We start from the raw sequence: 23,562 nt of genomic DNA, 5'->3' as shown, positions 1-23,562 counted from the left end.
AACGGAGGAACTAGTGACCCATCCTTTTAAAATCATGCTATCAGCCCTGATTACACCAAGTAGTTATTTCATGAGGGTTTTTATTTTTGTGCTTCAATGGATGAGTTAACCCAAATGTGCGTTACGTTGTTTATAAGTACTAGTTTTAACATACGCGCGTTGCGCGTGTCCCTCGTGTTAATGAAAAGCAAAATTTTATAAATAAAATAAATAGTATTCAAAAATATGTTTATGTTATTATATAAAATTAAGAGTAGTTCTTCCTTAGGAGTTTGATCTAGTCTAATAGTTCTTCCTTCAGTAGTTTCTCTTGCTTGCTTTATTGTACAAAAAAAGTTATAGGAGTAGTGTTTGATTGAAAGGTAAAAAAATCATTCAACTTTACTTGAGGACTTGGGTACGTACATTGCATGTATATTTCATGTTACTTATTAAAAAATTTATGTAAGATAGTTTACCAACAATTAATTTTTGTTTATCTTTACTCATTTTACGGTACTGCTAAAGCTGTAACCTTATTCTATTAATAACTTATTAATCATATAGGCATCCGAACTCGATTATTATTAACAATTTTTATATATTTTTTTTGCTCAATTATTATCTTATTTTACCTAAAAGTTCTTTCTAAAGTACTTTTACTCGCGACCAATTACATACATATGTTCTTTTTATATTCCTATTTTTGTGTACAAAATATATATTGATTAACTTATTCTACCAATTAAAATAATGTCATATTTAAAAAAGATTATCATTTGATTATTTCTTAATATTTAGACAATAAAAATGGACAAAACTTGTAAGTATATTTCAAATTCTACGTCCTTATTGTTAAAAGAAAATAGAATGTCACAATTACTTTTTAAAGTCTAAATTCATGCCACCTTAATATGAATTATCATTAATGTTTTCTTTTTTTTTAAATCAAAATTATGACTTAAATGCACTATTTCTTACGTGCCTTTTTAAATATTAGGCATAAAATTGATGGATCAGTTATTTACTTTAATTTTATTTAAAACACACGTTATTTTTTTTCCCACAGAATATATATCCATGAAAGCAACATGTAAGAATTATAATTATGTGACATATATAATTCAAATAAGGAAAATATTTAAGTTAAGTAAAGTTTTAATTGACTTTAAAGTCCTAAATTTTAGGGTTTCCTACCTAGTTCAATGGAAAATAATTTAATAACAAAAATTTTAGTCAATTTCAAGAACTAAATATTAGGAGAATAATTAAATGACTATTTTGTCTAGTGTGAACTCCAATTTTAAAGGATAAAAAAGGCGAACGACATTTCGCTAAGGGCCTTCGTGCTTTTAATATAGTATAGATATAGATTATATCTCAACTGAAAAATAAAAATTAAATCTAAATTAGTATCATCCTATTATTTCTCTTTATAAATTTACGACGACTTTTATGATTGCCTCTCAAAATTACATATATTTTTCTTTTTGGTACTTCCTTTACATCAAGAGTTTCAGATATTTCATGAGGTTGCAAATGAAAATAGACTTTTTCAAGAGGAAAAAGGACAAAATAAGATTACAATGTAATCTCACTCATATTTGTTAAATCTCTGAGGAAAGAAAAAACAAAAAGAAAAATTGACCTTTTTTTTAATTCATGCTAATCTGCATTTAATTGAGAAGTCTTTAGCGAAATATAAATACCCATGCTTGCTTTTGCATTTTCTACACCTCTTTAGTGAAATCAAGCTTTGAAAAGGTTAGGGGTAAATTATCCTTCTCTTCCTCTTTCTTTGTGATTTTGGGTAGGATTTTTTGGTTGTATTGGGTTCTAAGAATTTAATCTTGATTATTTATTTGATTTTTTGGCTCATTGACATGAAACATCTGCAACATGAACATTCAATCATGTGATATTATTTCTAAAGTGTGGCAAGTCTGGTTTTACTGGCTTTGTTTGAAAAGGACCGACTTCTTATTAATCTCTTTCAAAAAGATTGACATCTTTCAATATTTATTTAATAAGACGCATTTATAGCCACACATAAGGGTGTTCAAATCGAACCGGAAAATCACACCAAACCGAAAAACCAAACCAAATCAAACCGATTAAAAAACCCGATTAGGTTTAGTTTGACTTGGTTTGGTATTGAATAAAAAAATCCGAACCAAACCGACATATAGATATATAAATTTTATTTATATTTTTAAGAGTTTATAGTGATTTTTCTTTAGAAAATGTAGAAATATTTGAGATCCTCTCATGTATTAACCCTGAAAGCGTAAATTAACGAAAAATTATTGTTGGATGACTAAAAAAATAACTATCATGTATTACTAAAAAAATTCTCCCATTAGAATATTTAAATAGATCATATGTTTGTTTATTTTTTCCATATTTACTAAACATGTATTCACTTATCAAAGTTTTATCTATAATTTTAGCAAAGTAAGATTGAAGTAATATTCATGTAACAAAAAAATTCAAAAACCCGTAAAATCCGACAAAACCGAACCAATCCAAACCGATATAGTTAGTTTGGTTTGATTTTGGTAAAAACCGAACCAATCCAAAACGATGTACACCCCTAGCCACACATATGTTATGGCATATTTCATATCTCGAGTTTTAAAAATTTTACAGTCACACAAATAATATGACTTATTATCTCCAAAGTTTTCCTTTCTTCATTAAATTTTGTGTCAAGTCTAACTAAGATAATATTTTTTTTTAACTGAGAGAGTAACTCTTTTTACCCATTTTGACTTCATTCTTAAACATAATCAAACATATTTTTCTTCATCTTTAATAATTTCTTTTGATTCTTTTAATTCAATACTTCAATATTAATTTAATCTCTCTGTCTCTTTGTGGTTACAATAAAGTCTCAATAAAAGAAATGGCATCAATGACGAAGGGATTGTTGCAGAGTCCTGAATTGCATAAGGTACTCACTGTTCTTCTGCATATTTCCCATCTATTTCATTTCTTTTGTTAACTTATTAGTATTATATATATCATCCATTTTTTCTGCTAAGTACCTTCTGGAGACTTCTGTGTATCCACGTGAATCAGAGCTTCTCAAAGAACTGAGGGCTATAACTGCAAATCATCCACGGTACTTTCCCTGTACATTCTCTTACTTTTTATTTTCCGATGTAATCCCACAAGTCGGGTCTGCAGAGGATAATGTGTACGCAGACCTTACCCTTATCTCAGGGGCGGATGCACACTTTCTCAAGCGGTATCTGCGACACCGCTTTGTCGGAAAATTTTACTAAAAATATGTATTAATATTGTACGGAAACGGATAAGTAAGAAAAAATGACACCACTTGACATAAATTGTATCTTGGTGTGTTGGTTTATGCTTGATTTTTGCTCTAAGAGATCAAAGGTTCAAACCTCAACTAGCACATTTTTCTTTTGTAAATATTTGAGAGAGCCTTTGTAGTTAAAAATTGTGATGAAGTAGAATTGGACTCAAAATCTTTTTTAACTTAAGATTCAACAAAGCCAATAAACTAAGGTTATTTATTGTCTAAAAGTATAATAACCAAAGTAACATTCTAGTTCTTCTATAAATTTCGACACCGCTTACAAAAATTCCTGCATACGCCCCTGCCTTATCTAGGGGCATATTAATAGGCTTAATCATGAGACACGTGAACTTATGGTCTTTTCATAAACTTAGATATTTTATGTACATATTTTTTGAAATTGGTATAATATTAACTGTTGGCACCCATGCTCCAAGAAAGTTGAATGGTGCACTTGGTTGAATATTAAATTATTAACAACGAGGTATAGAGATAAAATCCCAATAAATATATTTTTTTTCTCTTTTTTTAGTAGTGCACCCAAATACTAAAAATCCTAGATCCGCCTCTGTCCTTATTTATAGGCATTGAGGTTGTTTTCGATAGACCCCTCAGTTAGTGGCGGAACCAGAATTTTTATTAAGGGGAGTCAAAATATAAAGAAACAAACTCACCAAGAAGTCAAGGGGTGTCATTATATAGTATATATACATATTTTTTAAAAAAATTACCAAGTTAAATAGTGTAATTTTCCGACAAAAGAGTGTCGATTGACACCTCTTGGGTGCATATGACTCTGCCACTGCCCTCAGCTTAGGAAGCATAAAAGGAAGAAACAACAACAAGCAAACCAATCAGAAACCGAAGTGAAAGAAACAAGTAATAACGAAAATCCAAAGAATAAGAAAAGGCAAGACTAACACTGAGTAATGCACTAAAGCTACTGTAATGCGCAAAGACAACGCTCGACTACCTAATCTTCTACCTTAATTTGTTAACGTGATTAAAGAACTATGATTGCCTGAAACAACAAATTAATCAGATCTAACCTATCATCCTTTAAAAACATGTATTGAGCATTAATGGCTACTGGACTGTTAATTTTTCAAGTAATGTGTTTAATTAAGAACTTATCAATTTTAATTTTGTTTATGGATCAGGTTCAATATGGCAACTGCATCAGAAGCTGGCCAATTGATAGCTCTGCTTTTGAAAGTGGGAAATGCTAAGAAGACTATTGAAATTGGAGTTTTCACTGGATACTCTTTGCTCCTTACTGCGCTTACAATTCCTGATGATGGAAAGGCGAGTATCATTGATTATTTTTTTTATTTATTCTGAAGGCAAGCTAGTATATATTGTCAAACATTGGGTTACAGGACTAAGGCCCCGTTTGTCCATAATTTTTTAAAAATATATTTGTCCCTGAAATGTTATAAGTTTTTGAAATTTTTTCTAAAATGAGTTTTTCAAAAATCAAAAAGTAATTTTGACCATTTCTTCGCACTTTTCAAAAAAAAAAAAAAAAACAATTCCCCAATCATAAAACTACAGTATTTTTTTTCAAGTAAGACGCTTTTCAAACATAATTTAAAATATCAAATACCATTTTTCAACTTTACTTCAAAGAATACTTTTTTCAAAAATTATGTAATTCTTATGTCTAAACGCCTACTACATGTCTTCACAAATGCATATTTTATCTAGGAAATCAATCTTTTACTTATCTACAACTTGAGATAAAAAAGGAATTCATACTTTACAAGCTATTTGTAAGTATTCCACAAAATTTCTCATAGTATTTTTATATTTTTATTTTTTTGAATTATTTTTAGTCGGATCCTCGCATCCATATATGTACTAAGATCTATATCCCCAAATCTTAGAATTTATATATTAAAGAATCCGACCTTTAGATTAGCACTCGTGTCGGACACCCGCATCCGTGTTCGAGCAACTTAATAATAAATATTTTCACAAATGCGCATAACATATAAATTCTTAAGGGATGTTTGAGTGCAGATTACAGCTATAGACTTGAATCGGGATGCATACGAGATGGGATTGCCAATTATCAAAAAGGCTGGAGTTGAGCACAAAATCAATTTCATACAGTCGCAGGCTTTATCAGCCCTTGATGAACTCTTGGAAGATGTAAGAAAAATAAACCTTAAATTCTTTTGGTATTGGAAGTTAGTTAGTTCTTAGGAGCTGTTTGGCCATAAATTTTATTCACTTTTTTCAAAATAATTTTTTATTTTCAAAATTTATGTTGATCATAAATTTTCAATTCCAACTTAGATTCCGATTTTGAAAAAGTGCTCCAAGCATGTTTTTCAACTCCATTTTCATAAATTCCAAATAAAGTGTTCTCTTCTCTCCTTTACCAAAAATATAACCAAACCACACTCCATCTCAATTATATGTACTAAAGAAAGTAAAACAAATCTAAATACTGTAAACCTTCTTTTATAAGGGTGGTAGACCGTTCTGGCTTGTGTGCATCTCAATTATTCTACTGAATTTAGTATTTAAATTTGATAGAATTCGTCATTTAAAATTGTAAATGCTGAATGAAAATTTTAAATTTATGCATTCGGAATATAATATTGTGTTATTCCCTCCGTTCTAGTTTATGTGAACATATTTCGTTTTTAGTTCATTTAAAAAAGAATGACACGTCTCCAGATGTTGAAATAATTTAAATTAAACTTTCCGTCTTATCCTTAATGAGAAGTTTTTAAAGCCATAAAAACTATAGCATATTTAATACCACAAATTTTAACGAAAATTTATCCATACAAATGTTATGGCTTATCGAAGACAGACAAATTTCAAAAAATTTCATTTATTTCTTAAATCACATGCTCAATCAAATCGATTTACGTAAATTGAAAGAAAAATAGTAGTATTTTAGTAATTTATCATCACTTACACACACTCATACACAAACGTATACAACAACAATAAACTCAGTGTAATCCCACGAGTGAGGTCGGGGCGAGTAGTGTGCACGCAGCCCCCCACCACACACACATATTATGTCGAAATGCTGAGTTTGGTTGAACTCGCACGGGCTGCTTCTCACAAGCATAAGCAGCGAATAACTTACAATAGACCCTTGTGGTCCAGTCCTTTCCTGACCGCACATATAAATGAAGCTTAGTGCACCGGGCTGTCCTTATTTTCATGTGTCATTTAAAGTATATTCTGTTATTTGCAGCAAAGCAACAGAGGAAGTTTCGACTTTGCTTTTGTCGATGCAGACAAATGTAGTTATCAAAAGTACCATGAGAGACTGTTGCAGCTGGTGAAAATTGGTGGCATAATAGTATATGATAACACACTCTGGTTTGGAACAGTTGCTATGCCAGAGGAGTCTGTTCCAGAAGCTCGAAAACCAGACAGGCATCACATTATCGAACTAAACAAGTTTTTAGCTGCTGATTCTCGCATTCAAATTTCTCAAGTCCCTTTGGGTGATGGAATTACCATTTGTAGGATACTGTGAAGTTTCTGTCATCTGAAGTTAATGGCGATTGATGAGAAGAAGACAATCTCTTAGGGAGATTTTTCTCCTTTGTTTCTTCTTGGAACTAATAGTGTGAATTTTTTTTAGAGTGAAAATGGGTATTTAAAAATTAGAGTTGTTTTTGGATATCAAAATAATTTGGAGCTGTTTTTGAATTTTTTTGAGTGATTTGAAGTGAAAATTTTGGAAAACAGCTATTTGGTCTTTTTCAAATTTTCAAAAAATTTCGAAATTCAATTTAAGTGAAATTTGAAATTTTTATGGACAAACGGATTTGTAGCGGGCATTTTGGACATAAGAATTGTAACATTCCGGAGAAAAGTGAGTTTTTAAAATAATGAAAATGTTATTTAAAATTTAGAGTTGTTTTTGGATATGAATATAATTTGGAGTTGTTTATAAATTTTTGTAAGTGATTTGAAGTGAAAATTTTGAAAAAGAATTTTTTTGGTATTTTTTAAATTTTTCGAAAAATTTCGCAATTCAATCTAAGTAAAATTTGAAACTTGGCGAAATACATAAATAACCCCTTTAAGTTGTCCTTAACTACTAGACATCTCAACTGAGCCCATTTTCAGTTAGGCACTTCAAGTGACTATCAAGTGTATCAAATAAATACCCGACCTAGTAAGCTCACATCGCGTGTGATTACACATTCGAAAATAATTTTAGAACCAATTAATATTTGACACGTGGCTAAACAATTAAAAATAAAATTAATAAAAAACCTAATAAACTACTCCTTCCGGTCCAAAATAAGTGATGTTTTTGGATGTTTTCACACAGATTAAGAAATTCATCTTTTAGCATTAATTAACAATGAAATTGACTATATTAATCTTTATTATCTCACATAAACACTCCTAACACATATTCCAACACTATTTACTCTAAGGACAATGTAGGAAAAAAATAATTAATTCATTCTTGAAATCTGAAAAAATCACTTATTTTGGACCGGAGGGAGTAGTAAATTACAAACAGCACCACCAGCACCCTATTTCTTTCTTCTCTCATAACTATCCCACCCTCCAATCTTCTTCTCCGATGACCCCTCTCCCCTTCTTCATCGCTTCCCCCTTTTCCTTCTTCAAACTCCTCTTCCCTACCTACCGACATATAACAAAATACACAATCTTTTAGTCCAGAAAATAACTTAATTACATAATTATTTACCTTACTGGTAGGTTGAATCAAGTTTTCACATAATTTTGCCAGTGCTTCTTTTAAGTGCCCATCATGAATAACATCATTGTGCTTCATTTTTTACCGTGCCGCCGCCGATAACACCAAGCAGAACAAGTGGAGCGTCACTACCAGTTGCTAAAAGACAATTTAATTGGACCATGAAAAATTTCAAACTGTAGCCTCAAAAGGGAATTGGAGAAGGTCGATTGCCGAAAATGGGATTGAATTATTATGCGTGATTAGTGACATTGTTATGGAGCGGTGGATGTTATTAATTTTTTTTTTCAAGATTCAAGGAGAAGAGGTGAATTAATGGCCGAAATTTCATCGGTGAAAGAGCTACAGATATTTCCGTGTTCAGGTCAAGAAATTTGGTGATGGAAATGAATTGTTTTGGGAGTAGACTGGAATTAAATTGGGAAAAATTAAGAAGGCTCTGAGATCCACATTAAAATTATGGTGGAGATGAATTTTTCGGTGAAGAAATTGGAATTAACATGGGGAAAATAAAAAATCATGGTGGGACCCACAAAGTTTAATCTAAAAGAATAAGGAGAAAACAAAAACACAATAAGCTCACGCGCTCCAATTTAGGTGAAACACACTTGATTTGCCATATCATCCTAAGATGTCTACTAGGCACACTTTTACCGAGCAGAAGATGTCGAACTTAGGGGCGTGCATTCGATTTTGACCCTTATCGATAATTACTTATCGATTATCGATTTGTACATATGCATATCGTTATCGTTTCAATAAGGTTTCGATTTTTTCGATTTCGATTTATCGATTTTTGGGGCTTATCGATTCGGTTATCGATTACACCAATAAGAAAATTTACGGGATTCCACGGAAAGTATATTGCTGCAAACACACCTAACTAATATGGACAAAAGGAAGCTAAAATAAGAAGAGCACCGTTTATAACATAAAAATTGTGTCAACAAGCACATGCAACGAAACTAAAGTAAGGGATCAAATGTATGTCACCAACACTCCAACGGTATAAACAAATAAAAAATCAAAATACATTATCACGGCTAATTCTGTTTTCCATTAATTTGAACTTCATTCCCTTGAGCTTTAAATATGATCATTCCTTAAATGTGGTAGAGGAAATAATAGGGTTAGAGACTTAGGGTAAAGGAAAGGGTATTATAGAATAAGGGTAAAAAAAATAAAAAAAAAATTAAAAAAAAATTAAAAAAATTAAAAACAATTTACTGTAGCTTATCGGTTTATCGATAAACCGATAATCGAAAAGGAAAATTTTGAAATCGAAATCGAAATCGATAGACCGAAAAATCGAAATCGATAAACCGATAACAAATAATCGATTCGATTTATCGATAAACCGATTCGAATGCACACCCCTAGTCGAACTAAAAATGGTCGAGGACAACTTAAAGAGCCTATTTATGTATTTAGCCTGGAAACTATTATGGACAAACGGGCCTGTAGTTTAAAAAGTCTATCTTTGATAAGAAAAGATAAAAATACTTTCTTTTGATAGCTGTTGTTGAACTAATTGTCAGCTAGGATATTTCTTTGCGATTAATAGTTCCTTTGGGTGACAATTTATTTTTTCTAGAATTTGCAATAATTGAGTCTACAAGATCTTTTTATGAGATAAGAATTATTTTGAGCAAACAAGAAATACATATTAAAGAAACATGCAGTACATGACTTCCTTAGTGTCACGTAGTACACTTTGGTTACCTAAGCTTGCTATGAGATAAGAATTGTTTGAACATATTTGCACAAAAAAAGTTTATTTTCTTTTACTTAGAGTTTTTCAAACGTAGTCTTGCAAATCTTTTTATTTTTTGAAAGATTCCAAAAACTTATTTCAGAATATCCAGAAAAATTGAGTATATTTTGTTTGCAAAAATAGCTCAAATAAACACTTTTTTGAGAAAAACTTAAAAAATTGAGATTGCAAACTCTAAATCATAATAATCTCCCCACCCCCCAACATATATATATATATATATATATATATATATATATATATATGAGTTTTCATGGAATCCTCTTATTAATTAAACGAGTACTATAACTCGATGCGTGAATACTATTAAAAAAATATTATTATTAAATGGTAATTTGACTTGTTTAAGAATATTAAATCATACAATTTTCAATTGTCATCTTGATAATTAACCCAGTGTTGTTGCACAATTTTGATAATTGATTTATAATATTAAAAAAATCATATCATTACAAAAAAATTACTTCCAGACACCCCATTTAGTCGGTTCTCTAAGAATGCTATAGGGATAAGCTGACATACGGAATACTAATATACCAATATTAGACCGATAGAGTATAAACCACTCAATTTTAGACACTGAATAGTAGAAGAAATTATAACAACTTAAAATTGAAGCAAGATAAATTCAAGATATTAATTAAAATATATAGTGTTCAATATAGGATGATGTGCCAAAATAGACAAAAGATTTTGCAAGGCAAGAATGTTACTTGATGATACACCCAGGGAACACCAATGGCATCTTAGTCACTCACAAGATCTCAAGTCAAGGAATAATTATTCCGGGATTATAATCTCATGACTAATTTATACCATATGAGAGGTGGAATAAAATAATCTTAAGTTTGATGCGATAAGGTGGGATAAGATGGAATATTCTGAATTAAGTCTAGGATTAAATTTATACCGTGTTTAGTTATAGGATAAATTTAATCTCACATCTTATCCCTCGAACCAAATGACCCTTAAAGGATTTGCACCTCTCTACCAAGCATTATGATATCTTGGAAGCATAGGAAGACAATGGTGGAAGGCCCTTGAAGGAATACAATATATTAAGGGTGGAGGTCTTGGAGGAGCATGGAGACCACATACGCTACGTGGATGAAGTCGCAGCCTATGCCCCTATGCCCACGTAGAAGGTCATGTCTACATGGATGGTGATAGGCGCACATGTGTGCCCCCTTGATGACTTGGATGCAAGCATGTGGACCTAGGCCATGCTTATCAATGATTGGAGACTTGAGTTAAAGATTTTCCTTGTGGGTACTTATATCTTTCTTAGTTTATTTGGACCTATTATAAATAACATATGATGAGGTCATTTCTAGTTTAGCTTATCTTTGAAAATTGAAGAATTGTGAGGAGCATGTATTTCCAACTTGTTGATTCAAACTCTTACAAGGTGTATTCACAAGAGGAATGGAAGTCCTCTTGAGGGTCCTATAGTTTAAGTCTATTAAGTTTTGTAAAATTTGTTGGGTAATTGATTATTGCAATTGTTTGACAATTACTTTTTTGGGTCTATTCTCAATTTCTATCTTGTCTTTAATTTTTCAATTCCGTACTTAGATTCGTATCATTTGGTATCAAAGATTGGATTAGTGTGTGTTTCTACATACATTAGCTAAGTATATAATTTTATTGAAAATTTCCAAACAAAAAAACAAAAAAAATAATAATTGTTCTTCATGTTCTTAAGTTGAATCTTTGATTTCTTGGATCTTGATGCATATTGATATTTGAAATTGATTGAGGTTTGTTCTGAAAATAGATCAAATAAAGTTTATTTGAAGTTACTTGAGTGCCTACAAGTGAATTTGGAAAGTTTTATTGTTCCTCAAGTTTATCATTATCATAAGTGGGTTCATGAGAAAAAGTACAATTTGATCCATTTGAGTTGATGTAATTTATGAATTTGATCTTAAAAACTATTGGGCTTTGATACTAAGGTTATTCCTAAGTGAAGTATGAAGTTTGAAGGCATTTGGACGTGATTGAATCAATTTAGAAATTCAAAATCGAGCCAAAAAGTGAAGAAAAGTTGCAGAAAAATTGCAAATCTGAAGCATTGGATAGGCTACGTGCATAGGCTACGTAGCTTGAGTAGGCAAGTTCATATGCCACCAGATTGAGGACATTTTGTGCGTAGGCTACACAGCCTTGCATAGGCTCCGTGCGTAGGCTACACAGCCTTGCATAGGCTCCGTGCGTAGGCTACATAGCCTTGTGTAGGTTAGGCTACGCAACTTGGGAAATAAGAGAGGTTTGCATTGTATGATCTAATCTTTTTTCTCTTTCATTTCTTCTACACTTTTGATTACTCTTATTAGATTACATTAATATTAGTTCATATTTATTGTTAGTCTAATTTTTGGGTGATATTTCTCTTTCGTGCTAGATCTTTTTGTCTTTTTCTATTTTATTACGTTGTTTAGTTGCTTGTTTCTTGTCGATTAACTTGAACCGTTCTTTCGTGTCACATAAACTCCACTCTAACCCCGAAGTAGAAGGTTCTTCTTGTTGAAAATATTCTTGATTGGAGTTAAAAATCAACTTGTGGGAAACCAAGAGTGGTAAAAGGAAAGAGTGAGTGAGAACATTTGTGTGAGATAAAAGCCAATTATCTTGAGTGAAACACGAGAGAATTGAGAGACATTGAACAAGAGTAAAATAATATGGGAGTGAACATAAGGTCCTTGTTTTTACTAATTTGTTTGTTCATTTTGTAGGTATGACGGGGACAAGTGAAGAGTCTCCCAACAAAATGGAGTCTTTCATGGAGCAAGTGATGAAACAAATAGGAGCGTTGACCCATGAAATCAAAGAAATTAAGCTTTCAGTGAAGCTTAATGAATAAAAGATTGCTATAATTGGGGAGAAACGTCTTTTGCAAAATGGAGAGGGGGCAAGTAACACTACAAACACTTCTACTACTCCACCACCTCCTCCTATTGGATGTTAATACCACACCGCCCCTATCCAACAATTGCACCATCAAGCCCAATATGAGGTTCCACAAGAAGATAATGAATAGACCCACGATGAAGAAGATGTAGTATGGAGGGTTTGGTTATGGCGACCAAAGGGGTGAAACAAGAGATAACCAAAGGATGTTCCAACATGTACGCATGAACTATGATCAACCAAGGATTCAACGAAATTGGCAAAATCGATGCAACAATGGGGGGTACTTTGGAGAGAACCAAGGAGATCTGGATAGAGAGGTGAACATCACCAAGATCAATCTTTCTTTTTCCATTTACATGAAGTAATGATTCGAAAGAATAACTCATTTTGAATGTAAATTCTATGTTCCGAGGCCTTAAAAACCTCTTTTTATCTTACCTCAATTTGAGTGCGTAGTCTGGACGTGTTTCCGGAAAGATTTTATGTGAAATCTAAGTAAAATAAGGAAATTGGACTTTAAAATTGATTAAAGTTGACTTTGGTCAACATTCTTGGTAAACGGACCCGGACCCGTGATCCGACGGTCTCTTAGGGTTCATAGTAAAATATGGGACTTGGGTGTATGCCTAGAATCGAATTTTGAGGTCCCAAGCCCGAGAATTTTTTTTAAAGAACATTATTTGCTGGAAAATATAAAGGCTTTTAGGAGTGAATTGATGCAATTTCTTAATGGTATCGGGCCCGTATCTTTGTTTCAGAGTCCAGTACAAGTTTAAAATAATAATTTAGTTGAATATGTGGAATTCGGTAAGAATCGGAGTTCGTTTGGTATAAAACGGACCTAAAGTTGAGAAAATAGAAATTTCAATGTTATTGAGTGATTTCATGAATTTGAGGTTTAATTCATAGTTGTTGATGTTATTTTGATGATTTGATCGCATGAGCAAGTCCGTATGATGTGACTTGCGTGCATGATTGGTTTGGAGCCCCGAGAGCTCGGGTGAGTTTTGGATAGGCCACGGAATGTATCTGGACTTAGGAAATTTCAGCTGGTAGCTGGTATTTTTGCCCAGGCCTCTGATCTCAACATTGCGAGATCAGGCTTCGCAAATGCGAAGTTCTAAGGCTTGGAAAATGCGACCCAGGTGTCACAAATATGAACCAAGCCTGGGTAGGCCCTCTTCGCAAATGCGAGCTTTGGGTGGGAATTGCGAAGCCTGCCCATCGCAAATGCAATGTCTTCTTTCGCAATTGCGAAAATGACAGGAATTAGCAGGGGTCGCAAATGCGACAGTTTCTTCGCATTTGCGAAGACAACAGATTTTCAAAGGGTTCGCAATTGTGGACCCCTGGTCGCAATTGCGACATCTACACCTGTGTAAATTATAACTTAGACGTATTTCTCTTCATTTTTCCAACTTTTCAAACCCTAAAACATCTTTGGACGATTTTTCAAAGGCACAAACTCTTTCAAATCGTTAGTAAGTTATTTCTAACTCATTTCTTTCAATCTAATCCATCTTTTACATGATTTCATTTCAAAATCAAGAGTTTTTCATGGGAAATTGGGTGATTTTGGGTAAAACTTAGGATTTTTAAATTTTGGGGATTTGGACCTCGATTTGAGGTCTGATTTAAAAAAAATTATATATTTGAGTTCGTGGGTAAGTGAGTGATCGGGTTTTGGTTCGAACCTCGGGCTTTGACCAAGCGGGCCTGGGGTCGATTTTTTACTTTTTGGGGAAATCATTAGAAAACCTATTTTCATGTATAAGAATTAGTTTATTTAGCATTTATTAATATTATTAAGTATATTGTGGCTAGATACAAGCGGGTTGGTGGTGGAATCAAGAGGTAAAGCGGTAGTTGAGGCTTGATTGTGTTTGTAGTATTGAGGTAAGTGTTTGGTCTAACCTTAGCTTGAGGGAATAAGAGTTGTGGTCTTATTTGCTATGTGTTACATGTTGAGTACGACGTATAGGTGTGGTGACGGGTATTTATACGTTGGTGTCAAGCATGCCCGTGAGTCTTATACTATGATTGTTGTGACTCCGTTATGTATTGTCCATGCTAAATATAATGATTATCAATGTTTAACATGGCTTATGGAATTGTTCTTGGTAATTGAACATTGTAGAGCATTGGATCAAGTTGAGAATTATGTTGCAAAGTGATTGTGGAAACAAGAAGAGATTTATGAGATTGTTTTCCCTTGCCGGGATATTCTTGTTATACTATTGTTCCCTTGCCAGGATTCTATTGTGGTTTTATTGATTCCCTTGCCCGAATTGCTTGTGATTGTTGCTTGGGTAAGGAAGAGTAGAAAGCACGAAGGGTGATGCCGTGCGTGATATTTGTGAGTGAGAGTTAATGCACGAAGGGTGATGTCGTGCCGATATTGTGAATGTAAAAACACGAAGAGTTATGTCGTGCCATGATATGAGTGATAATACACCAAACATAATGCCGTACCATGATTATGTGAGGTAAAAGCACGAAGGGTGATGTCGTGCCAAATCTATTGTTCTTATGGTGAGAACGAGAGTAAAAACACGAAGGGTGATGCCATGCACTTGTTACTGTTTTTTCCTTATTCTTGCTCATAATTGAATTATGGTGTTCTTTGTGCTTCTCTACTGAAATTCTGTTAGTACTTGGTATCCCCCGCAACATGTTCGCTTTTCCCATCTTTAACTGCTAGTTTCTGTTGTTATTATTTGTTGTATATGATATAACTGCACAAGTTTATTTGGTAGTCTTGTCCTATCCTCGTCACTAATTCGCCGAGATTAGGCTCGACACTTACCAGCCCATGGAGTCGGTTGTGCTGATACTACACTCTGCACTGTGTGCAGATCCTGGTTCTAGAGCATTTGGACCATAGAGAGGTTGTTGCCTTCAGTCCAGCGGAGACCCGAGGTAGTCCCGCAGACGTCCGCAGGCCTTGGCATCCCCTTTTATCCTTTCCATTCTGTTTTTATGTATTTCAAAGACATATTTGTATTTTCCATTCAGACCACTATTTGTAGTATTCGTAGATGGTCCATGACATTGTGACACCAATTCTGGGTAGAGTTGTATATTGGATTTTGTACTAGTATCTAGTTAAATTATCATATTTCGTTTTCCACATTTCTTTTATTATTATGGTTATTTCGACGTCGATCACATGTTAATTTGAAATTGTTAAAAGATTAAGGAAAAAGGGTAACAAAATCGGTAACACTCGTCTTGCCTAGCTTTCACGAGTAGGCGCCATCACGACTTCCAAAGGTGGGAAAACCGGGTAGTGACAAGTTGGTTTCAGAGATCTAGGTTGCTTAGGTCTCACAATTCACGGACAAGCTTAGTAGAGTCTGGGGGATCGTTACAGAGACGTCTGTATTTATCCCCAGAGGCTACAGAGTTAGGAAAAACATCACATCTATTCTTTCTTGTCGCGTGACTTGATTTCTCAATGCTAATTGAACTTCCATTCTGTTCTTTCGTAGATGGTGAGAACACGTACCGCTTCATCAGCTGACCAGCAGCCTGCGCCCTCAGTAGCAGCTCCTGCGAAGGGCAGAGGCCGAGGCCGTGCTAGGGCCCGAGGTAGAGGTAGAGCTCAACCCAGAGCTCGAGCAGCAGCATCAGCGGCGGAGCCTCAGATTGAGTTTGACGATAAGGTTCCAGCCCAGACAATTCCAGTAAGACCACCTCAGGTCCCAGAGGGGTTCATCGCCACCCCGGTACTTCAGGATGCTCTGGTCCATCTAGTGGGCCTTATGGAGAGTGTCGCCCAGGCAGACTTGCTTCTTGTAGCACCAACCGTCTCTCAGGCTGGGAGATGAGTATAGACTCTCTCTACTCGCACTCCGGAGCAGATGGCTCCCCAGTTTCAGACTCTAGTAGCTCAGCCAGTTGGGGTAGTTCAGCTGGGTGTTGTGGCACAGACCGGTGAGGGGCCAACTATGTCTGTTGATTCCTTGTGGAGATTGGACATGTTCACCAAGCTTTTTACTACCACCTTTGGTGGTACATCTTCTGAGGATCCCAAGGATTATTTGGACAACTGTCATGAGGTTCTATGGAACATGGGGATATTGGAGACCAATGGGGTCGACTTTGCTGCTTTTTGTCTGTTTGGATCCGCCATGACTTGGTAGCGGGATTATTGTTTGGCTAGACCAACTGGGTCACTGTCTTTGACTTGGATTAGTTCTCTCAGCTATTTTTGGAGAAGTTTCTTCCTATCACTCAGAGGGAGAACTATTTGAGGTAGTTTGAGCGTCTCCAGCAGGGTTCTATAACTGTCACTCAGTATGAGACCAGATTTATTGACTTGGCCCGTCATGCTCTTCTTATACTTCCCACTAAGAGAGAGAGAGAGAGTGAGGAGGTTTATTGAGGGACTCGTTCAGCCTATTTGGTTGCAAATGGCTAAGGAGACGGGGAGCGAGATTTCTTTTCAGGATGCGGCCAATGTGGCCAAGAGAGTTGAGATGGTTCTATCACAGGGGAGTAGTCAGGGGTCTAACAAGAGGCCTCGTCATTCGGGCAGGTTCAGTGGTGCCTCGTCTGGAGGCAGGGATTCTTTTGGTAGGGGCCATCCTTCCAGGCTGTTTCATTTAGGACTATAGGCTTATCACGGTGCTCCAGGTGGCCATGGTTCTCATATGCAGTTCAGCTGCCCTATAGTGCATTGCCAGCTCCTATCAGTGCACCTCTGGTCCAGAGTTTTTAGGGTCATCAGTCCCACCAGCCGAGGGCTTGTTATACTTGTAGCGACACGAGGCATATTGCTAGATTTTGCCCTCGAGCACCGAGCAGCTCTCAGCATCAAGGTTACAGTGCCATGGTTCAGGCACCGAGTGCTCCACTGCCCGCTCAGCCAGCTAGAGGTGGAGGTAGAGGTGGTAGATGTGGAGGTAGAGGTATTAAAGGTGGAGGTCAGGTCGCTAGAGGTGGAGGCCAGCCAGCAGGAGGCCGTCCCAGAGATGTAGTTCAGAGAGATGGGCCCCAGCCCCGATGTTATTCTCTTCCAGCCAGGCCTAGGGATGAGACCTCCGATGCGGTTATCACAGGTACTGTTTTGGTTTGTAGTAGAGATGCTTCAGTTCTATTTGATCCAGGATCTACATACTCATATGTGTCATCTTATTTTGCACTGTATTTTGTCATGCCTAGTGATTCCTTGAGTGCTCCTTGTCACACCCCTTTTTACCCCTCCAAAAGATAATGTGGGTTATGGATTGTGGGTTAAATAGTTTTTCCAATTAAAGTGACAATTTTGAAATAGGGATTATTTTATTTATTGAGTCGCCACTTGGAATTGATTTTTGTCAGTGTTCCAAGTCACCTTTTATTTGAATCCCAATTCAAAGGAAGGTTTGATTCTTTTACTATTGGTCCGCGAAAACAAAGTCCGGATAAGGAATTCTGTTGACCGGGGAGAAGGTGTAAGTCATTCCCCGAATCCCGTGGTTCTAGCACGGTCGCTTTATTGACTACATTTGGCTTGAATTAAACTTGGATAAACGGTGATTTATTTGATTTTTATGCTTTTCTTATGTCCGCTTTTACTTATTTGATAAAATAATAATAATAATAAAATGTCATAATCACACTACGCTAACGAATGTGTAATCTAGACAAAATTTATTGGCTTAGTCATAACAGCACTACGCAAGCGAATCCACAATCATGACAAAGAATTATTAACACGTTATTACTTTCAGAAAAATTACTATATTTGTGCATTGAAAAAATTATTTATTAAGAGTTACTATCGCGCTACGCAAGCGAATCCGCGAGTTTAGCAAAGAGTTTATTAAATTAGAAAATACTTAAAGCTAGTAAAAATAGTATGAGATTACTGAATTAAAATATTAAGAGTTAGTATCACGCTACGCAAGCGAGTCTGTGAAATAATAATAATAAAAAGTTAAAACGGACCTACTGGTTGCCTAGCGTTGAAATTAATTAAAGGTACTTAAGTTATTGGATTATTATTACACATCATGAAAATTAACTAATTCTTAATAAGTCTATTCAACTAATCTAGTAAGTATTATTTTGAAGATAGATCATATTATTTATTGAGAAAGTGGGCCAATTTGCTTACTTAGTTATGGTATTGGGCCAACATCTATGAAATAAATGGACAAAATATTTATAGACTTCTTAAAAGCATTGGGCCTATTGGACAGAATCTGCCTTGGCCAATTATTGGGCTCCGAAATGGGCACAAGCTGAAAGCCCAATAGATTTCAAATGCTGGTTTACTATGACAGCCCACCTGGGCTAAATTACGAGTCTGGACTCTTTTGCTCTAAGCCATTAACCTTTATTTTTAACTAGCAATTTCAAAACCTATTTAGGATCTAGCCACTTTCTACCAAAAAAAATAAAAATAAAAAAAAATCTAAAATCCTAGCAGAGATGGTCACATATAAAATCTCTAAAAATAAATAAAGGTTTCAAGCATGTCTCTTTTGTTATTTTTCATAAACTGGCCAGAACTGCAAAGGTGCAAAAAGAGTCTTTAAGCACATTGCAACCTACTTGAAACATCTCAATTTTATATGCATCAATACTATAATAGATAGTAAAGACAAATAACACATGAATAAAAAAGTGTTTGATCAACCAAGGATTTATTTTACATATGAACTACAACAAGATATATTTAAACAATAAAGAAATTTAGCTAAGCACTCATTTATGTAAATGGACATGCTCCCAACAATCAAGATGAGTTCAAATCTTCTTGTTAATGTGAAAACATCTGCAACATAAGATTAAAGAGTTACCTGAGTCTCAGAATAATAAATACAGCAACAAAGAATGGAAGCTCAACAACTAAAGCAACATAAAAATAGCAGCACAACAGCAGCAAAACCAACAACAAATCCGTGTTAAAACAGCTCGAAAACTCAGAGAAGAAACCCAGAAGCAAACTCTAAAGAGGACTTATACTTTTCTAAAAAAAGGTTTGCACTTTAAGATTCACTCTTAAGACTTACAATTTCAGCTTACTAAAGGATGCTTCAGCTGCTATTTTTTTTTTGTTGTTGTATGTTCAAAAGCAGAAAATGATCCTCTCCAAAATGTGATGGAGTCCCCTCTGTATATCAAAACAACCAGCTATTTCAAAAAATTAAAAATCAATCTTTTTGACAGATTTTTCTACAAAATCTGCTCTTAAATTCAAAAAGCAAGACTTTCTAGTTCAAATCTTGTCAAGTATTTCAAACAAAATCTGCTCTCCACTATTCAAAGATAGACTTTATTCAAATAATGTCCAAAGGTCTACATTTTCTTACCAAACAATTTGACTTTTGAGTATTGTACTCAAAGGGTCTTGAAGCAGTAAACAAACAACCAAACTAGTACCATATACTCTTAAGTATTTTTCATTACCTTACTTTTATCAATACAAAACTATTTTACTACTTCAACAGGTGCAAAAATAGAAAATTTAACATTTCAAACTTCAAAAACTAATGCTAAAATAATTAATAATAGACAAAAAAAATCTGAAAAAAAAATCAACCATGAAAAAGAATAGTATTTTACCATTTTACACATCAAAAGGCCGAAAAAATGGTGGTATGCCAAAGAGGGTGTTCCAGGAGGTCGCCAGAATTAGGCCGGATTTTGGTCGCCGGATTTTTGGGGTAGAATTGACATCAATAGCTAGGTCTTGAGGAGCTCTATCCATTGATGTAGGTATTTTGAGGTGGTAGTGGTTGGAGCTTCAAGAATTTGGGCAAAAAAGTGACATTCAAGGAGTTTGAGGGATTTTTTTAGGATTTGGTTTGGAGATATGGAAAGAGGAAGTTGTGGAGATTACGTGGCGTGAATTTGGAGGTGTTTGGAGGTGGTCCGCCGGTGGCGGCGATTTCCAGCAGGCGGCGGTGGGCGGAGCTGGGGTGGCGTAGAGAGAGTGAAGAGAGAGAGAAGAGAGAAGAAGGAGAGGGAAAGAAGAGAGAGGAAATAAGGGGGAAATAGGGCAAATTTTTGGGGATTTTAGGCTTTATATACCTAGGATAAAGATCAAACTAGGACCGTTGGATTAAATCAAGATGGGTGGATGAGATTGAATCTTGTCACTTAACCAAAACGACGTAGTTTCAAGACAAAACTACATCGTTTTAAGCTCTTCTTGGCAGCCCCCTTTTGGACCGGATTTGGGCTCTTTGGGCTCAAATTGTGGGCCAATTTTGGCACAATTTTAATTAAATTATACTAGCCCAATCTGTACCCCATTTATCAAACCATTACTCAATTCTTAAAACCTATACATACACAAATAAGAACAAATACATACACACACATACATATATACATACATACAAATATATATATATATATATATAAGGAAAAAATTAGGCATTTACAGCTGCCCCTTTGCTCGAGAACATGAAGACTTTTCGTGCAAAGACAAATAAATGCTATGGATAATTTTTGCTCACATTCACTCTAGTGGAAGCATTTTGAAAAAGGTGGTGACTGAACCTTGCTTCTGAGGTTGCCTACATATCCTGGGCTATAAAGGAATCAGGTCAGTGTAGTTCTGAAAAACTTTGGTAGCTGGGACTACCGGACACTGGACTTAAGACAGTTGTTGCTGCTGTTGTTGCTGTTACTCTTACCGTTACTGCTTCTTACATCAAAAGAAAAAGAGAAGAGCACTACATATGTCTGCAAATTAAGAGTACAAAAATTCCTATCCACGTGTCTTCTGGAGTCAAATCTTGATTTTTGACCTACTCGCTTGTGTTGATCTTAGATTGGATCTTAATTCTTTTGAAGAAAAGATTATGACTCAATCTCGATGGCTTGCTTTCTAGATCAGAATTTGAGAAGATGAATATCGAGAAGCTGGGTTGCTGACACATTATCAAAGCTAAACTCCGACTATCTTGTAATCGAAGCATTTCTTTCTTTGATGAGAAACTGAAACTGCAAGCTTTAATCGTCACTTGTGCTATACGACAGAGCCTGCAAAGCCATCAAAGACAAATAAAAACGAACAAAAATTTTCTGCCGTAGTCTAGCACTAGAAAAATTTTGTGAGTTATTAGAGAAATCTGTAAATTATCTAATTTATTGAAAAGGCAGACAAAAACAGTAGTAAAAACTATCTAAAAAGGGATAAAATTTGGTAATGAATGATTGTATAACCGGGGATCGATACCACGTACTACTGAAAGAAAATGTAATCAGGGGCTGGTACCTTCTCTCACTAGAAGGAAATAGAATCGGGTGTTAGCACCATGTATTATTGATAAAGTGTTGAATCCTTCTGGGTGAAAAAAGGTTCGATCTGAGTTAAATTGTATTTAAACAACCTGAGCGAAGATTACTTCTACCTGGAACTACGAACTAGATCCTCCTAGGCGAAACGGTTCTACTTGGGTTAAGCTACGTAAAACACCCTAAGCGAAGAGTGCTTCTACCCGGAAATTATGAGCTAGATCCCCCTAGGCGTAACGGTTCTACCTGGGTTAAGCTATGTAAAATACCCTGAGCGAAGAGTACTTCTACCTGGAAACTATGAGCTGAATCCCCCTAGGCGAAACGGTTTTACCTGGGTTAAGCTACATAAAACGCCCTGAGTGAAGAGTACTTCTACCCGAAACTATGAGCTGGATCCCCTTACGCGAAATGGTACTACCTAGGTTAAGCTACGTAAAACCACCCTGAGCGAAGAGTACTTCTACCCGAAATTTATGAGCTGGATCCCCCTAGGCGAAACGGTTCTACCTGGAGTTAAGCTACGTAAAACACCCTGAGCGAAGAGTACTTCTACCCGAAAACTATGAGCTGGATCCCCCTAGGAGAAACAGTTCTACCTGGGTTAAGCTACGTAAAACACCCTGAGCGAAGAGTACTTCTACCCGGAAACTATGAGCTGGATCCCCCTAGGCAAAACGGTTCTACCTGGGTTAAGCTACGTAAAAACAACCTCAGCGAAGAGTACTTCTACCCGGAACTATGAGCTGTATCACCCTAGGCAAAACGGTTCTACCTGGGTTAAGCTATGTAAAACACCCTGAGCGAAGAGTACTTCTACCCGGAAACTATGAGTTGGATCCCCCTAGGCGAAACGGTTCTACCTGAGTTAAGCTTCAGAAATAGGAGGTGTGAACAATAGTGATGCATGCTGAAAATAAAAGAAAAATGGAGATTTTAAGGATCTTACGTTTGGTGACATTCGTTCACTTAGGACCGACATTCTGCACTATTTTGTTCCTGCTTTAAACAAATAAAAACTTATGAGATTTTAAAGTGGTGGTTGATTTGTGGCCTTGATGCCCTGAGTAGCTTGATTCACGACCACTGCTGTCGAAGAACCGATTCTATCAGCGTGGTACCAAGATGTTATGCCGCTCTGTATCATTTTCTAGAGACCTTGGCTTTGCAATGTTGCCCCCAACTATTTCATACCCAGATGTCCATGGTACCGCTATCCTTGTCTCTAAGGCAATGCATTTTTCTCTAAAATCAAACTCAGTTGTCTTACCCCAGTATCAGTTTGTGTCCGTAGTGCTCATCAACTTTTCTCATAAAGCAGGTCTTGCTTAGGCGACCTTTTCAGCTCTTTTTTTCTGAGACACTTTGTTTGTCTTATCGAATGAGATCAGAGATGGATTCGTGCCTTCGTCAATGCCATATATGCCCCAAATTGTGCTCGACATTACGGGGAAGCTGTAGCCAGTTTTGCAGCCTTTTTTTTCTTCGATTTTGATGCAGGATTAGACCGAAGGGGACTCAAAGAAAAATTATGGGTAAAAACAGAATAATAATTTGAAGCAAAAAAGAACTGTGCTTAAACAAAAGGTGTCCCTTTCGGGGAAAGGAATAAGG

General features: G+C 35.4%; 1 protein-coding gene and 1 long non-coding RNA gene across 2 annotated transcripts; one reads left to right on the top strand and one right to left on the bottom strand.

Moving 5' to 3' along the window:
• The first annotated feature begins 2,893 nt into the window (after nt 1-2,893).
• On the top strand, nt 2,894-7,124 carry LOC104229202 (probable caffeoyl-CoA O-methyltransferase At4g26220). Its single transcript, XM_009781785.2, has 5 exons — nt 2,894-2,932; nt 3,024-3,103; nt 4,465-4,609; nt 5,327-5,458; nt 6,528-7,124. The coding sequence occupies exons 1-5, from the start codon at nt 2,894-2,896 to the stop codon at nt 6,813-6,815; spliced, it is 684 nt and encodes a 227-aa protein (XP_009780087.2). The 3' UTR covers nt 6,816-7,124.
• Nucleotides 7,125-19,295: 12,171 nt separating this feature from the next.
• LOC104229203 (uncharacterized) lies at nt 19,296-20,681 on the bottom strand. The gene is made up of 2 exons (XR_711550.2): nt 20,266-20,681; nt 19,296-19,474 (listed from the first exon to the last, which is right to left on the bottom strand). It is a non-coding gene; the product is annotated as an uncharacterized lncRNA (long non-coding RNA).
• Between the last annotated feature and the right edge of the window lie 2,881 nt (nt 20,682-23,562).

This window comes from Nicotiana sylvestris, chromosome 9 (assembly GCF_000393655.2).
Source record: "Nicotiana sylvestris chromosome 9, ASM39365v2, whole genome shotgun sequence".
NCBI lineage: Eukaryota > Viridiplantae > Streptophyta > Magnoliopsida > Solanales > Solanaceae > Nicotiana > Nicotiana sylvestris.
This window is presented reverse-complemented; position numbering and strand designations above follow the sequence as displayed.

What these genes read in the sequence shown, in the direction of transcription:
- LOC104229202 (XM_009781785.2), top strand. Translation starts at nt 2,894, where the DNA reads ATGACGAAGGGATTGTTGCAGAGTCCTGAATTGCATAAG. An exon ending in CAATTCCTGATGATGGAAAG is followed by an intron (nt 4,610 to 5,326) that starts GCGAGTATCATT and finishes GTTTGAGTGCAG; the next exon opens with ATTACAGCTATAGACTTGAA. An exon ending in TTGATGAACTCTTGGAAGAT is followed by an intron (nt 5,459 to 6,527) that starts GTAAGAAAAATA and finishes TGTTATTTGCAG; the next exon opens with CAAAGCAACAGAGGAAGTTT.